Consider the following 16,794-nt stretch of genomic DNA (forward strand, 5'->3'; position numbering starts at 1 on the left):
AGTGTGCACGTGTGTGGTGTTGTTTCTTTAACATATCCGATGATTTTAAAAAGATGTTGTTTAGATTAAAGACGAATACGGAATACAGTCTTTTCAGGCTGGCGAGCGAAGAACAATTCTTGAATCGCTTTTTTGTAAAACAGACATGTTAGTTCGATTAAATCAAGCTATACTATCAAGTTTCTGCTTTGTCTTTTGTCGTCTGCGTAGTATGTCCGAAAATAATGTGCAGACAGAGTTCGTGTAGAGGGGGAGGCTCTTTGGCTCACAGTGGTGACAAATACAAAGTATATTTACTTATGCGGTAACATATTCATTTTATGACAATGGCTATAATACTAGACTAACATTACAAAATGGCTATTTGACATAATGTGAAAAGCTAGTGACGGCGAGTCTAAGACCGTAAAAGTAACGTACTGGACAGCGTGTGCTTAACCTATTGCTTTTAATCCCTTAACTTCTTAATGATTAAATTTCACTTGATGAAGCATTGCGATAAGTTCAATGTAATAACCCGTATATCAACATATGATAAACTCCTTATAGTTTTATTGATTTTTATTCGTGTGTTTTTTCTCTCTCTTTTTTCAAAACAAAATATATAACAATAACAGAAAATAATATGCAAAAATGAGAAAGTAACAGGTTTCATGGACAAAGAATGGATACAACATTGGTCTCTTGAACTCTCATCGTGGACCTATATGCAACGCCAAGAAAAGATAGCATTGAATACATTGTAATACATATCTGCATTATTTACACGCATTTAATATCTTGTGCAAAAGAAAAATGACGAATAAATGTCTGCTACTGTGGTATCATTCCATCTGTCACCGTCGCATCCCTCTCTGTCTCTCTTCCCACCAGCTCCGTAGAACTGAGATTCTGGGACCGCCAATACATCGTATATATACATGAACGTTTCTAAGCACGTGTTCACGTGTCTCTGTGGAGTGTACATCTACCCAGGGACTTGAAGTGCACGTCTCGCACACACCGTACCACGGCTTCCTTCTGTCCACGACCTTTCACCAGCTCAGCAATACCCTCAACAATCTCGAAGTCTTGTGTGTTCACGTTAATGAGGCTGTGGTCACTGAAGTGGGTGTGTTTGACAGAGCAGGCAAATCTGACTCTCACGTTCTTAACAACGCTTGAATTGTCTTCTATTTTGGTGCCAAGCTCAATTTGCGGAAAGTCAACTTTGTGCACCTCCACGTGTCCAACCTCCTGTCCGTCAGCGTCAACCACGCGGTAGGCGTCTCCCTCCCGGACCGCCTCGATCGTGAAGGCGAATCCGTTCGGGTTGCTATCGGTCCAGAAGAAGCAATCATTGAAGTTGAGTCTGTCGCCTTGGAATGTGAGCCGTCTCGCGTAGCCGAGCCCGATCGATTCCAGCCGCCTGGCTTCCCCCTCGAACAGGTACTCGGAAGTGTCGATATAGCGGACCGTGTACCGGAAGCCGGGTGCTATACGTCTGTCCAGCTCCAGACCTGAAAGAGTGAACACGGTCAAAAACTCCGGAAATCTCGAGAAAAAACAATGATAAGAGAAAATTTATCATCCAACTACATCCTGATTTACTGTTGTTTTTACTGTAAATGTATTTGGTAAACACCTATTTCTTTTGATGTTTTAGCTCTTTTAGACCTTTTGTTACGTTTAATTAAGAGTGTAATGTCTGGACACAAAATAAGATATTTAGGATAAATTTCTTAAAATGAGTACAAATGACTTTTTGAAACAGTAAATAGTATAAAAATGCGTAAAAGTAATTCAAACTCTTTTGGATAAATCCATAACCTCAAACAGCATTGGCTGCAGTGTTGGATTAATTCCGTTGCTAAGCAACTGTTTATCCATCGCCGTAGACTCAGAAATCTGAAACAATTATCGTGTAACAAACAAATCCTAAATAGGCATAGGAGACCCCTTACATCATTAAATGTCAAAACGTGGTGGCAGACGGCCATCCAAAGGAGACAAGTTTTGAAGAGATGCTAGCAAGTAATATGGACGGTTCCACAGATGGCCGGTGCATCTGTTTTTTGTTCATTAAGAACGTCCACATTACCCGCCAATAATAGACTACTCAGAGATATAATTAACAAACATTTCCTGCTGCAAATTTTGAATATTTGTAAAAGGTCTCACTTAGATCGAAATGCGGTTTATTTGTTAAAGCACATATATATATTGTACATGAATGAATGGATGGAGGGCTCCTTTCTCACTTGACCTTATAATATATTAGTAATTCAATTTGTTGAAATAACAGCAATTCTTTTATTGCAAATTATAAGTAACTGCAAATTAAGACTAGCTCTTGGAAATAAAGAATATAATTAGTGTTTCTAGTCACATTGTGTCACAATACTGTTCCACGTAGAAACATAGGTAATGCTGTATAGACCAACACTCTAGCATAAGTCAAACTTGAAAAAATGTAATACAACTCGCAGTAATATATTCACAATGTAAACTGTGTCTATCACTCAAGTAATACAGCACAAATACTTACATTACTTGGCTGCAAATTTGCAAAACTGAACTTTCTCACATTTTCGCTCATGATCACAATCGCTCAAGTGCCCGAAAGAACAGCGACTTCTGGCCTTTTTGCTCTGTCTTTGAGTGTACATAATGATTTTGAAAAGGAAACATGTCTTTATAAGGACTTTATGTGGCGGTAAAATATTGCCAAGAAATGTACGTTTGCTGCGGAAACAACTCGTCAATGCGGCTGTTTCCGAATTTTCCAAAATTTAATTATTACACAAAACTTTGTGGTGTGTCGGTGACGTTGTCTGGAAGTGACTCGGTCTAACTAAAACAACCCACAAATTACTGTAGGCCAGAAATCGCTGTTTTATGAGTAGAATGTATGATGATGTACAAAACGAAGAGGATCGGGTATTTACCTTTCACGCCGAGCTCATAGTCACGAAGTTCCAGCTGTTCTGGTTGAGTATCCACCTTCTCCTCCTCCTCCGGAAGTTCCTGTTCCCTCTTGACCCGGGGCCAGCCACTCAGCAGCTCAGTGATGGACTGGTGACCCGCTCGTCGCTTGCTAGCATCCCGCCGGAAGTCCTCTGAACGTACGGTCGTGTACACAGAGAGATTCCGGAGGAACTGTTCGTCCGCATCTACATGCCTGAGCGGCCCCAGCTCGAGGTCCGTGGACTGGTGACTGGTATACTTGTATGACGGCATCATGTCTGAAAGGTTTAAACATAACATGGTGCTTCGTTCTGTTCAGATAGGTGGCATGTCAGCATAAACCGACTGCTGGCTCGACGGTTTAATATTTCAGCAATGCCAAATTAAGGTAAGCCGTCCACCATTAATACAAACATTGCTACCGATAAAGCATTTTTAAAGAAACAATATGTTATATTTGAATAACATTTTCATGGAGAGCATTTGGTGAATGGCATTCTGTAATTTAAGAAACAAATTAATAAATTTGCTAAATAATAATAGTAAAAAAATGTATCATAACAGAAGCGTCGTAATATCGTGTTATTAATTGCAATCCATGCAAAATTTAGAAAATGGTTAAATAATATAAATTAAACATTGAAATACATTACATGTTCATATCTAAAATGCACTAACACATATCTTTCCATCCTATATAATGGTGTATGGCATACCTTATTAAGATATATATATATCATACAGGTATTATTAAGATGTTTATATACATATATATAATATTTATAATGCAATATGAACAGATTTACCGTTCAATGGTGTTGTTGTTTTAGATTATTATTATGCTGTGTTAGATACTGAAAGAAGATAACGTGATGGCCAATTCCATCAATTTTACCAAAATCGAACAAATATGTTTAAAGATCTACAATCACACGGCAATGGTAAAAATAATATATTATAATGAATTAATACGTGCATAGTTACTTACACTATTAAGAATTATTCCTTACAATATCAATATAGAATAGCAATATAATATGTTTATTTAGTTCGCCTTTTTGGAGATCCTTTCACTTCTAGCGCGTTTAGTGTTATGAAGTTGTTCGAGAAGCAGTCTGGTATTTATTATGTTAATTGATCTGTTCGGTATTTGCATTCCTATTGGCTGACTGGCTGGGGAAGATTCGATCACGGAGCTTGCACGCAGACAGCACATGGTCGAGAACTTTCCTAGGCCCCGACACCGCATATACATTGCATAACTATTGATATTTTGAAATAAACTGGTTTAAACCGCCTTTGACGAGAGAACTACCAGTGCCCCAGTAAGGATCTGGTACTAACCGGTTACTATAATAACTATTGAATATCGAGACAATGAACGCGACGCTTTTTGGCAATCAACCGTTTAATTGACAGATAAATGGTTTATATTTCGTCAATAAAGAATTGTTAATTAGTGCGGAACGGTCCATTTAGCAGTGTTTGAGTGTGTGCTCCGTATTTGTTATCATTAATGACCCCGTATGCACTTCATCTGCATACTACATGTATTTCTTGTATATTCAGTTTGAAATTGCCTGAATGTGTCTTTTAAACTCACACTTTTCAAAACACTGGGTTCCGTGCAAAACATTGAGAGTCCTAGGCATGGTTTTATACAAATATTATTAAAAAAGTATATCATGTGGATGCACATGAACATGTTAAATAAGAATTACGTAACCGGCATGACCTTGACGTTCATGCACTGACGTTTAATTTATTGCTTTGATGAAAATGTTGTTGTTGTTTTTGTATTTTTGTTTATATAATGGTATGTATGTACCTGAACGCATTATTGAAATAAATGGTTATGCAAATATCAATGTTACTTAGTAATTATTTCAAGTTAAGCATGTATGTTCAAAAATACATACATTGTTACCAAGATGTATAATGTTAGTTGACAACATACATGATTATATATTGATGTTCTACTCTTGTAGAATTCAATTGCTCGTTAAAATAGGACTACCATGCAGTTTGCAACATTAATACTAAGGATGTTGAATGCATGAAACAATGTTTTTATATCATAATTCAAACTATTCGCCATATTAAAAATTAAAAATATATGTAGTGACAAAAAACAAGCAGTGAGAAGGTAGTATGATTTAATTAATGTTTTATATAGAGGATTTTTTATAATTATGCTCTATAGCGCGGGAAATACCTATGCACGGTAGTTATACGCACGTGTATATAGCGATCAAAATTATTTCTATGTCGATGAACCTGAGCAATAACTACTTTTCATTGAACTCCGAAGTTTCATTTTCTGTAAATTAGCATGTAAATCATTAAGGTATACCCTGGAATGTGTATGATTGTATCTGTAGATTCAGACGCCTTCTCGAGTCTATAGGCGAGTCCAGGATTTGAAGTTAGAGTGGGCATAACTTAGGGATGTTATATTTTCACTTGCACCCCTCCATCAGACCCGAAATTTATTTTAATTGAAAGTGGTGGCGGGTGGGGGGAGGGGTAATTTTCTGAAATTATTTTAACAATGTGAAGAACAATATTTCGGTGAAATATGTTAATTTGAGGTGTTGGTTGTCTTGAGTAAGAAGAGACAAGCTATTAATGTTGGCATTCAGCTCTTCATAATAGTATGGTTATATAAGTCTTTGATGGAACAATTAGAATTATATTAAACCATTTTAGAACAATAATTTTCCGTTCGTAACGGAACGCAGACTATCCTGATACCCCTGTACATAAAAATGGACTCATCCGTTGATCACGCGCTACTTGCATGAGATTAAGATTCCCACGCTGAACAACATAATATGTTTATCATTATTCTTAAATAATTTATTTCCAGTACTCTTATTTATTATTTGCAGCTATTTCAACATTAAAAATCTATCATTACACCTATAGATATAAAGAATCCGGTTAACTTATAAAAAAGAAAAGAATCAGCGGGATGCTGTGTGTGGTTTAATATAGCAGCCAAACGAAGGGAGGCTACTATAACTGACGGAAGTACAAATAGCAATTGGAGGTCGCATAAGGTAAGGAGTGTAATAACCTATGTAATTAATTTCAACTCCTTATTTATTATTGGAAAATACACGAAGGAAAACATGTTGTTTGTTGGGGAAACGTAATTGAACAATTAGAAGTGAGTAGATGTTTGTGCACTGAGCTTTGCACACAATTTATGTAATTAATGTCCGTACATGTATATACCGGTAGTTTTAGTCACTTGTATGTACAATTAGCATCAGCATAAGTGTTATTAATTAATACATCAAATACATTTTATTTTGTTAGTTGTTAGTATGTGAATTTTAATCTGCATTATAGATTAATTTAAGTTTATCATAATTCTATGTAGGTGTACATGATATTATGTTAAATCTAAATTAATATGTACCATGCAGGCCCCAATTTCTCGAAACATCTTAAGCTTAACAGGGCTTAAGTCGCTTATTTCAATTAGCTTAAATACATACTTATAATGGTTTTTGATAGATAAAAATGGTTTCTTCTAATTAGCATACAGATTTTTCTTATATATTTTCTAAAACCACTTAAAGCTGTAAATATAACGCATATTAAAGAACAGCAAAACTAGTAAGTTAAGCTTAATCCTGTTATAAGGGACTTAAGAAGTTTCGAGAAATCCGGGCCTGGATATTAATTTATCACAGATTATTTTAGATATTGTTACAGTAAATTGTAGCATGATTTATTACAGTATCTATATATGACCTTGGTGCATAGCTGCATTATATATCAATAAGTGTAATAGTGTTATAGTGAAGCAGCTTATGGCTAGGCCTGTCATCAGCATTTTATGTAAGCTCAAATAAGTGAAGACTCATCTTTCTTGTACACTGGACAGGAATTTCTTGCAATTCTGCATGAACCTCAATATTACTTCTACCTTTACAGCTTCTATGATGAACATAGCTTTACTTTCACAGTACAGCTTTTAGGGTCTATTTACTCTTTTGGCATGGAACAGCTGAATTACAGTCTCTCAATGCTGGGATGTGGTGATGGATGAGTACAAAGTCTTATGTTTTCTCTATTAACTGCGCCATGGCTTGAAATATTTTTTTTAGATTGCAATGCCTTGATGGTCACCACACCAGAGCAATGTACATTCATACATGTTATTCACTGTGACTGTTCCTGTTTTTCTACTTGAATGTTAAGGTTTTTAAAAAATTTCCCATGTTTTATACAACATTTACCCCGTTAACTATTGGGATGATGTTTAAATGACTGAAAGTCACAACTAAATTGTTTATTGAATTTTATTCAGGTCAGAACTTTGAGGGAACACATACACTAAGGCAGACATCAACAGATAGCACAGTCACTTCTTGTCAAACACAACAGGAAGAAACGCTGCACTGCGAGGATGCCGACTGTACCAGGTGCCTCCTATGGCCTGCCAAAGGCCGAGGGTCTGTACAGCCCAGAGTATGAGAGCGATGCATGTGGAGTGGGCTTTGTTGTGAACATCGAAGGGAAAAGGTCTCATAAGGTTAGCTTCCTATTTATGTACTGAGTAATTATCAGAATGTACCGTACTCTTTTTCCGGACCGAAAAAGCATGTGTTCTCCAAGTGTCTCTTCATGGAGTGTTTAAAACCATTTTCAAATTCTTTGTCCCATTTCTACTTTGTATTAATTACACCGCCTTTGGAAAAGGGGCTTATAGGTTTACAAATGTCAGAGTAGAGGCCAGTTGGTGGTCTGTTAGTAGGTTGGTCGGTAGACTTTGTCATGTCCGCTTAATAATTGAGAATGGTTTTACCTAGGACCATGAATCTTCAGTGGTATGTTGCTCTTGACCAGTACATGATCTAATGTTTTTGGGGTCAGTAGGTCAAAGGTCAAGGTCACAGGGTGTTTTTTTACCTAGAGCCATGGCCATGGAATGTCAGTGGTAAGTTGCCCTTGACAGTCAATAGTTTAATGTTCTTTACCGGCAGATGAACCCTCTTGTTTGTCACAGTCAACAGTCATATAGATTTAGGATCGAGTAGTTGAGTTCAAAAGTTCATTTGTATATCTTTCCTGAAAACAAGTGCAACCAATTCATAACTTTGAATGCATTCTTTTTAGAACACCTTCATTTAATTGTCCACATGTTTGTGACAAAACGGTGCTCAGGAGGCATAACGTTTGACTAATGTCTCTTGTATAAGAACAAAGTTGTCTTTGATTATGTAGCTATTGGCGATCATATTAACTTAATGGCGTCATAGTCAACTTTTGAAGGTGAAAAATGTTATGCTATGCTCATAAGGTAACCTGAATTAAGCACAGATAAATCTATTGTTTCATAATTTGTAAGTAGTTCTTCAGATCACTTAGGTGTGGCGATGAATCTTCGATAGTAATTAAAATATAAAAGTTGATGAGGTTGACCACTTGTTACCTCCAACAAAGTTCTGAACTGTCAGCCGAATGTGTGTAACAATGATTTCTGGATTACAGAATTGACAGTTAACCAGCAGCCTGTTGACAGGATTCCAATTTGTCTGTACTGTAGTATTGATGAAAACAACAGTAATTGTTTTCACACTTTATTTGGATATTGGGATGGTCAATGACGCAAGCAGCAGAGGGGAATAAACAAGGTTACCCGCCTACTGCTTCCTCTGTATTGGAGATGTTCCATAAATACATCAAACATGTTGTTTTTCTCCAAGACATTTTTTTTCTAATGAGTCCTTTTGCAGATTAATTTCTAGAAAGATCTTCTTTCCTAGATCAATTTCAAAGAACAGAAATGTTTGCTTTATAATGAACTCTACATCTCACATAGCTTGTTTTATGCTCTCTATGCCTGGAGGCTGCTTGTGATTTTCACTGACATGAAGCTCATCCTGGTTATCAAAGATAAACTTAATGTGCAGTATAAGTGAATAGGTTTGAAATTGTAGTATTTTTATGGATAATGCCTTCCTGGCATAAATCACTTCAGCATGCTCTTGTACTTCTCTGGGTTAAATTACTTACAAATGCAATACAAGGGCTCAGCCAATATGTCTGTAACTCAATAGGAAGTTGAAGTTAAGTTACGTCTGTACTGCACTTAAAGTCCTGGGTTATAGACAGTTTTAGATTATCCAACTTATATCAGGCTGCAAGTGAAAATTGCTTAATTGTTGCCACCTGGCAACTGCTCTGAATACTTTTAGCACATAAAAATCAGGGCTTTTTCTATAGTACCCACGGGTCCGACTATCGGACCCGTTCATAAAGCAAAATATAAGATATTTCTCCCAATCTTCAGAAAAAAATCCCAATTTTTTTTAGAAAGTCTTTTTACATGTACTGGTTCATTTTAAACATCCTAATCAATTATGTGATGTAAAGTTTTTTTGATAATTGAATTCGGACCCATTTTTGGTCGTTTAAAGGGAAATAAACTAATATAAAATCATTTCCTAATTCGCTGTCTAAACAGCTTTTTCTTTTAACTGTAAAATTTCCCAATTTCGGCATTTTCACAACGCAAAATTTCCCAAAATGTCTAGGGTCTTTTTCCCAAATTGGGCAGAAAAAGCCCTGAAAATAAAAATGAGCATAATTCAGGGATTGAAAGCAAAAACATGGTAAATGACATTAAAAATAGAAGCAGATAGGGACTTTCTTGCAATTGCCCCTGCATATGTAAATTCAAACAATTGTTCCCAAATTGGCATGTACATCGCAGATTCTGCGCGACTCAGAGACGATGTTACGTCGTATGGAGCACCGCGGGGCATGTGGCTGTGACAACGACAGCGGTGATGGTGCCGGTGTGATGACTGGCATCCCACATAAACTCTACCGAAAGATCATGAGGTATACCCTTCTGTGTCCATGTATTTGTACAGAACACATAACTTATGTCATATGCATTAAAATCTTATTCGTTACCTGAAAATCGTAAAAGAGTACCTTTTTTTTTTTTTTAAAGATTACTGTAATATGACTAAGTGCTAACATATAAATTTTGTCACCTGCTAATTTTCTTGGTTGGACTTGTTTGATGACCCTTCGTTAGTGTGTTGTAACAATCGTGCATCTTTATTTAAAAATAACAACTGTCGTTTCATGATCCTCCCGATGTTCCATTATGACTGTATAAACCGATTTCATCTTTCACAATTAATGAGTTGTTTAAATTTATAAAATTTATATCAGTTATTTGCAGATCTTTGTGTGTTTGTGTGTCAATGTTTGTGTGTCAATGTTTGTGTGTCAATGTTTGTGTGTTATTTGTGTGTAAGTTTGGGGTACCCGAACAACAATTTTCTACCCAGGTACGAAGAGAAATCTGATGAGAGAGTGGTACAGCGTGTACCAGGTATATAATCCTCTGTCATCTCTCTGTCAGTCATTCCTCATTGTCCTCTTGTGAGTATCGTAGGCATTCACAAACAAATTATTCATCTTGCAGTATACGTGTACATGGTCATACAACTAGCACAAATCAATGTGAACAACTTCAGACTCACAGTATTATTATTATTGACTTCCTTAATGAGTACACTATAAAAACAAACAATTTTATCAGATATTTTCCAGAAACTATTACGATTTACTGCATAAAAGTGTTTTTCTCCATAATCTTATGCTTAATGTTAGGTTGAACATAAAGAATTAAACTCATTTCATCACATATTATGCAAACCTTCCAACACAAACTATATGATAGCCATGTGGCAATTTTGTTTCAGTGGCCAAGGCGTTACACTTCCAGATGAGGGGCGTTACGCCACAGGACTTATGTTTATCGAGAAAGATGAGAGAAAAGATATAGAGGAAGAGTTCACCAAAATGGCCACACAGTTTGAACTTAAGGTAATGGCTCGTTTAGTTTTACTTTAATCAGAGCCCTATAGCCTGACAGTTTAAACTTGAGGTAATGGCCTGTTAAGTTTCACAAGAATCTGAGATGTATGGCCACACATTTTGAACTTGAGGGCCTCACAGTTTGAACTTAAGTTAATGGCCTGTTTAGTTTTACAGTAATCTGTGCCTTATGGCCTCACAGTTTGAACTTAAGGTAATGACCTGTTTAGTTTTACAAGAATCTGAGCCTTATGGCCTCACAGTTTGAACTTGAGGTAATGGCTAGTTCAGTTTTACAAGAATTTGAGCCATATGGTCTCACAGTTTGCACTTGAGGTAATGGTCTGTTTAGTTTACAAGAATATGAGCTGTATGACCTCACAGTTTGAACTTGAGGTAATGGCCAGTTTAGTTTACAAGAATCTGAGCCATACTGGATTGCCTCACAGTTTGAACTGCCATATTTGGTTGGTAGTGATGTGTTAGTCTCATAACTGTTCAGAAAATGTACCATCAATTATATACAACCATGAATTATACATGTATTTGGCTTTTAATTGTGACGGGCCAGATTGATTTTCTTCAACAGACTGATTTTTTTCAACAGATTGATTTTCTTAAACTTTTTTTTTCTTCATTATTCAATCGATTGTCTTTCATTTCAGGCAGAATTTCATTCAAAAGAATAAATCTGATATAACATCTAAGTTGAATTAATTTCTTTCATTATGTAAAGCGATGGTACACTATTTCTTTCATCTTTTACCTGGTTATCACTGCAAGTGTATTGATCTTAGCTTACTTCATGGCTAATTAATTACCTCAAATAATCATTAATTATATTGGTATTGATGGTTAAGTTGTATTTTCAGTGTGCTAAAACGTGATCTAACCAGTGTAGTGAGCTTTGGCACGGATAATGTGATTAAAATACTGGTGAATTCTCATTATAAAACCTTACATGAATACTTAGGTTGCCCTTGAATGACATTGGACCCATCCTGTATTGAAACTCACAGCTTTTTAAACATCTTTAACCATTGAAGGCATTTACACGCTGAAATAGATTTTGATCTACAGACTTGTATTCATTACCGCGGAGGTGCATTCAGGTGATTTATTTATAGGCAAATTGTTACCCTAGATATGACAGGAAATGATATAAAGGTTAACAAACATATAAACATGTATTTGAGATATCCTTATAATAGTTTTCACACGTAATTGACTCAGCACATTTTGGTGCTTTTTTTACTTTTCCTATGATTTATTTCATTTAACATGTAAAACTTAAAAGTTCATGTCTTTTAAATAAATTCAGGCCGCATATTTTAATCTTTAGTTTATATTCTCAATTAAAAAACTAATTGATTTCTGGGAAGGATATCATGTTAAGTGTCCTTTTATTAATAATATCGGTATTTATGGTCAAGTCATATTTTCAGTGCACTTAAACATGTGATTAAACCATTGATGCCTGACATATTATTACTCTGCTGTTATTATCAAAAATACCATTGGAAAAGATGTAACCAGTATTAAATTGACATTTAAAACTCTCAATAAAGATACTATGATGAATACAAGTATTCCATTCAAACCCTTTACATTGCACTGACATATTCACGTATTCACGTAAGGTTTTATAATGACACTTCATGATGAACTTTCATGCATAGTGATATCACAGCTATGACAAAGCTATTATTATCTACTGCTTCTTTTTCTAGATAACAGAGTTTTTAATAGTATTTCACCATTACATTATTTTGCATGGCATTAAGAGTATGGTCATGGTACATAAGCTTGAAAATGGTTTTGAAATTTCAGATGGTTGATTTCTCTTAGCCTATTTCATGCAATTCTAAATTTATTTGTGACCATGATTGACCACCTCAGATAGTGAGAGCAGTCATGTAGTAAGGTGTCTGCTTCTCACCAAAGCTGTCGGCTGTTTGAGCCACACATGGAGCACATTATTTGGCCTCTCAAAATTGACTCTTGTACAGAAACTAATTTTTACTTAGAAAATTGACGTCAGTATCATTTCAGCCTATAACTAAAAATAAATTAGTATAAATTCAACTTTCTGAGAAAAACAGACAGGTGCTTGTTGGCATTTCACAGTTAGTGTTTCTGTATTTGACTTCATACTGAAGATCGGAGCTGTGGGTATGTGACAATGATTGACCTTGTCCATGTGTGATTATTGGCCTTGCCCTATTGTTTCAGGTGCTGGGTTGGCGGGTGGTAGATGTGGATGAGACGTTCTGTGGGGAGGTGGCCCGCACCCTGGAACCTCTCATACTCCAGGTATACATACACCTGCATTACAATATCTGATGTTTTTGTTCAATACAGCTCAGGCCTATTAGATATTGTTTTTCCAGTTTGAAAATTGGATTAGAAGTCCTGTGGTTTTCCAAAAAGTTTGAATTTCCTGATGTGATTTTTGCCTTTTATAAATGCTAAAATGGCAATATAGTAATACATGTATATAATCATGTGTGTGAGTGTGTATAGTGGTGAGAGAGTAAGTCATACAGGTAACAGATGTTCTGATAAATTGAAAGTTATTCATTTTCTATGGATAACATATCTGCAGAGTTAGCTACTGATTATATAGTACAGAATATTGAGGATGTCTGTCAAAACAATTATTGATCTTTTTCCAGGTGTTTGTTACTGGTACAGAAGACAAAGCAGAGTTTTTGAGACAGGTAAAAGTCCTTATAATTAATTTTATAATACTTTTATATGTTTTGAAGTGAAACCATCTACATCAGTTCTCAAAAGCCGTCCTTGACTTACTTTGTGACAGATCTGTTTACATAAAATTTGTACTCTAAATGTATAAAACGTACTTGTGATAAGATAAAATCTTTATTTTAAGTTGGGTGTATGTTAACCAGGAACATAAGCTCAATGAGCATTGAGCTATTTTCCAGCATGTATCTTCTATCTATATGGGAAGCCCCTCATGCATCCTCAGTCATGGAAATCTGACTCATGAACAAACCCAAATCTTTATACTGGTACTTGCCATCAAAAGAATTCACCAAGTCTTGCTACATAGAGTCCATAATTTGAGCAAGCCCGGAAAGCATGATGTCAGTGCAGGGATGGTGGACTTGTGCTAATTTCAAATCCAGCATCCTTTACCTACTTGTCCTTGACAATAACAACATGCATGGTTCACCTACTTTCAACTCATAAGCTGTTAGTGATTAAATATACGCTCCACTTAGTATCACTTAACTTTATTTTGACATGTATTTTTTATTCACATCAAACCTGCAAAAACCATTCATCACTCGCAAAATTGAATTCAATTGCTTGTCTACTTTAGGTTTTTTATCATTGTTTCTTAAGAGCTTCAAAATCTGTGAAAAATATTCTGTTATGTGAATGAAGTCCTGCACATATTACCATATGGTGCCTCTGTAGATTAATTTTAAGATTTTAGCTAACAGCATGAACTAACCAAAAGGCCATCATACCAACCATTGAAGTAAATTTCTTGTTATATTTAGTGATATTCAACCATTGTCAGTCATTTTAGATAAGACTGTTTACACCTGTTCTTCCCTTGATTGGTTTTCCAGGTATACCTGCTGAGGAAGTATTCCACCCACAAGATTCCCGAGAAGGGCCTCCGATACTACATCTGTGGCCTGTCAACAGAGACTGTCGTATACAAGGTATGAACATCATGGGTGCAAATCTTGCAACATACCTCACTTGCATGGAAAATATCCATCATGATTATTTTTTGTAACCCCAAATTGCTCTTTTGTAGATGATTTGAAAGCATTTTTGCTTTCCTCTGCTTGTGCAAGGTTAACTTAAATGAGGACAAAAATGGATATGTATTGTCATGTACATGTATGTTGGACTAAAACAGGCACAAGGCAATTAATAATTGATATTTTCCAGGTTGTTTTATCATTTTGTAGTCATTGTGATTCATATAGTTGTTACCAAACATTAAGTTCATGGTGGTCGATGGGCAGGTATACTGTACATTTAAACATTAACCATAGACATGCAAACATGACATTTAATGTTACAGATTTTCACCAGAATGGGAGATGTTATTTACAAATGCCATGTTGATGTTATTTATTGACTTTCCTGGGGATTTTTTTTCAGACAAGTATGAATATGTAACCCCCCCCCCCCCCCCATCATTGTCTGACATTTTGATTCGCGGGCAGTGTCTTGATTGACTGTAATATTTAGGTCACTAGTGCTATTAAGTAACTTGGGTTTTTGCGGCCTATCACCAGCTTCAGCAGTTTCCCTCATGTTCTCTGTGCGTGATTTATATCAAAAGTTACCATCTAGACTGTAGCTTTTTTCATCTCAGCTCAATTTTCCATAAGTATGTCAGTCAATAGAAGATATCAGACATTGGTATGCTATTTAAACTCTGTTTCAACTCATACTATACAATATCACCTTTTAACATCCTTTATGATACGGCTTAAAGTACAACTATAGTAAAATAGTGGCACAAGGCTTTATTTAGTTCATTCATTGTAAACTACTACTACTTAACCTATAAGGTAGATATTGGTGAATGTCTGGGCCAGTGTTTATATGCATGATAGTAATTTATCTGCTTAACTGTGGTACAAGGTCATGATGCTTGAGAAAGGTCACCAGTTTTCCACTTGTCATAATGTAAACATAAAACCTATTTGGATCAAAGAACAATCTAAAAATATCATCAAATCTAAAAATATTTAGAAGGTTATTGTTTATTTTAGTGTTAAGATAAAAATAGATTTCACTGGGTGAATACTAAAAGCTATATATCACTGAAACAAACAATTTTCTTTTCAGTTTATACCTAAAAAGGGTATTATTAACAGTGATTTATAGTTTTTCTAAAAAAAGTGTGCTAACATAATGTCATATGGGAAATGGAATCACTGAAATTTTGTCCTGAACCTGTGCCAGCTGATATTTGACATGAGAGCAGGCTAAAATTCCAAAACAGTGCAAAATTTTAAATTGATATTTCACTATTTGAAACAGCAAAATATCATTTTTAATTCACTGATAAATCTTAATAAACCAATGGAAAGCATATAATTAACAAGGGTAATATATAAATGGTATTAAATTACTAATAACATTTTAGGACAAAAATGTTTTGCTGTCCCAGGCATACTGAATGTTATCAGTTCATAGATTTTCTCCATTGTTTTTTTGCCTAGTCTACATAAAGATGTAAACAACAAGTGGTATATATTTTATATTTGTTTTAAGATTACTACAGCCAGCATACATGTGCATGTTCATGCAGGGAGACTTATCCTTGAATGTTAGCGCTGATAAGGGTATCTAATGTACACTTGTGTAAAATATCGCTCCCTGCAGGTCAACCCATATAATTCTCATACCATTTGAAAGGGTTTTACAAGGAGATAGAGAATATGTTAATAATATACCTGAAAGATTTCAAAATCGGTCATTTCACATTAGATTTCAGTTGATTTAAAGAATAAAAAAACACAAACTGCAACTGCAATAATTTAAAAATGTTTCACAAGTCATTATATTTGTATATTAGAAATCTGTAAAAAAAGCCTTTCAGGTGATAACGATAAATTATGGGGTCACCAGTCATCAAATGCTATCTATGAAAATACAATACAGCCAACTTTGAAAATGAAACTATTATTTGTACTCTGGATACATCAACATGAAATTTATATAAACCTCCTTCACCTTCAGCAAGGTCGTCTGAATGAGTAAACATTGTGAACTTGTATCATAATAATGTCTGAGTGCAAATGTTCTGTACTATTTAAACATGGTTTTAAAACATTCAAGTAGATAAAGATTTGAATGACTTGTTATTGCATTTTATCTTATTTACATGTTAATAAATGGCAGTTTAATGATAGGAAATTGGATTTGTTTCCTTGATCTGAATTGTGCATTATCTTTGTTAATGTGACCCTAGCCAAGGTCATTAAA

The 16,794-nt window shown here is 35.2% G+C and overlaps 2 protein-coding genes across 6 annotated transcripts in view; one reads left to right on the forward strand and one right to left on the reverse strand.

Annotated features, from left to right (window-relative positions):
- Positions 1-543: 543 nt before the first annotated feature.
- LOC128239116 (uncharacterized) lies at positions 544-4,092 on the reverse strand. The gene is made up of 3 exons (XM_052955601.1): positions 3,935-4,092; positions 2,928-3,224; positions 544-1,499 (listed from the first exon to the last, which is right to left on the reverse strand). Exons 2-3 carry the CDS (start codon positions 3,220-3,222, stop codon positions 943-945), a joined length of 852 nt encoding a protein of 283 aa, XP_052811561.1. The 5' UTR covers positions 3,223-3,224; positions 3,935-4,092; the 3' UTR covers positions 544-942.
- A 1,662-nt stretch (positions 4,093-5,754) lies between these two features.
- Positions 5,755-16,794, forward strand: part of LOC128237296 (uncharacterized) — a 45,716-nt gene continuing 34,676 nt past the window's right edge. For 2 of the 5 annotated variants that reach the window (XM_052952679.1, XM_052952682.1), the window contains exons 1-7: positions 5,755-6,008; positions 7,271-7,495; positions 9,680-9,810; positions 10,689-10,812; positions 13,036-13,116; positions 13,479-13,523; positions 14,409-14,504. In XM_052952679.1, coding sequence (XP_052808639.1) covers positions 7,370-7,495; positions 9,680-9,810; positions 10,689-10,812; positions 13,036-13,116; positions 13,479-13,523; positions 14,409-14,504 — 603 coding nt within the window. In that variant the 5' untranslated portion in view covers positions 5,755-6,008; positions 7,271-7,369. The other 3 variants (XM_052952681.1, XM_052952684.1, XM_052952683.1) reach the window with 3 other exon arrangements.

This window comes from Mya arenaria, chromosome 6, assembly GCF_026914265.1.
Source record: "Mya arenaria isolate MELC-2E11 chromosome 6, ASM2691426v1".
Classification (NCBI taxonomy): Eukaryota; Metazoa; Mollusca; class Bivalvia; order Myida; family Myidae; genus Mya; species Mya arenaria.

Excerpts from the sequence above, each read along its gene's own strand:
- LOC128239116 (XM_052955601.1), bottom strand. The coding sequence starts at position 3,222 with ATGATGCCGTCATACAAGTATACCAGTCACCAGTCCACGGACCTCGAG. Across the intron at positions 1,500-2,927 it reads CTATGAGCTCGGCGTGAAAG|GTCTGGAGCTGGACAGACGT; the intron begins GTAAATACCCGA and ends TCACTCTTTCAG.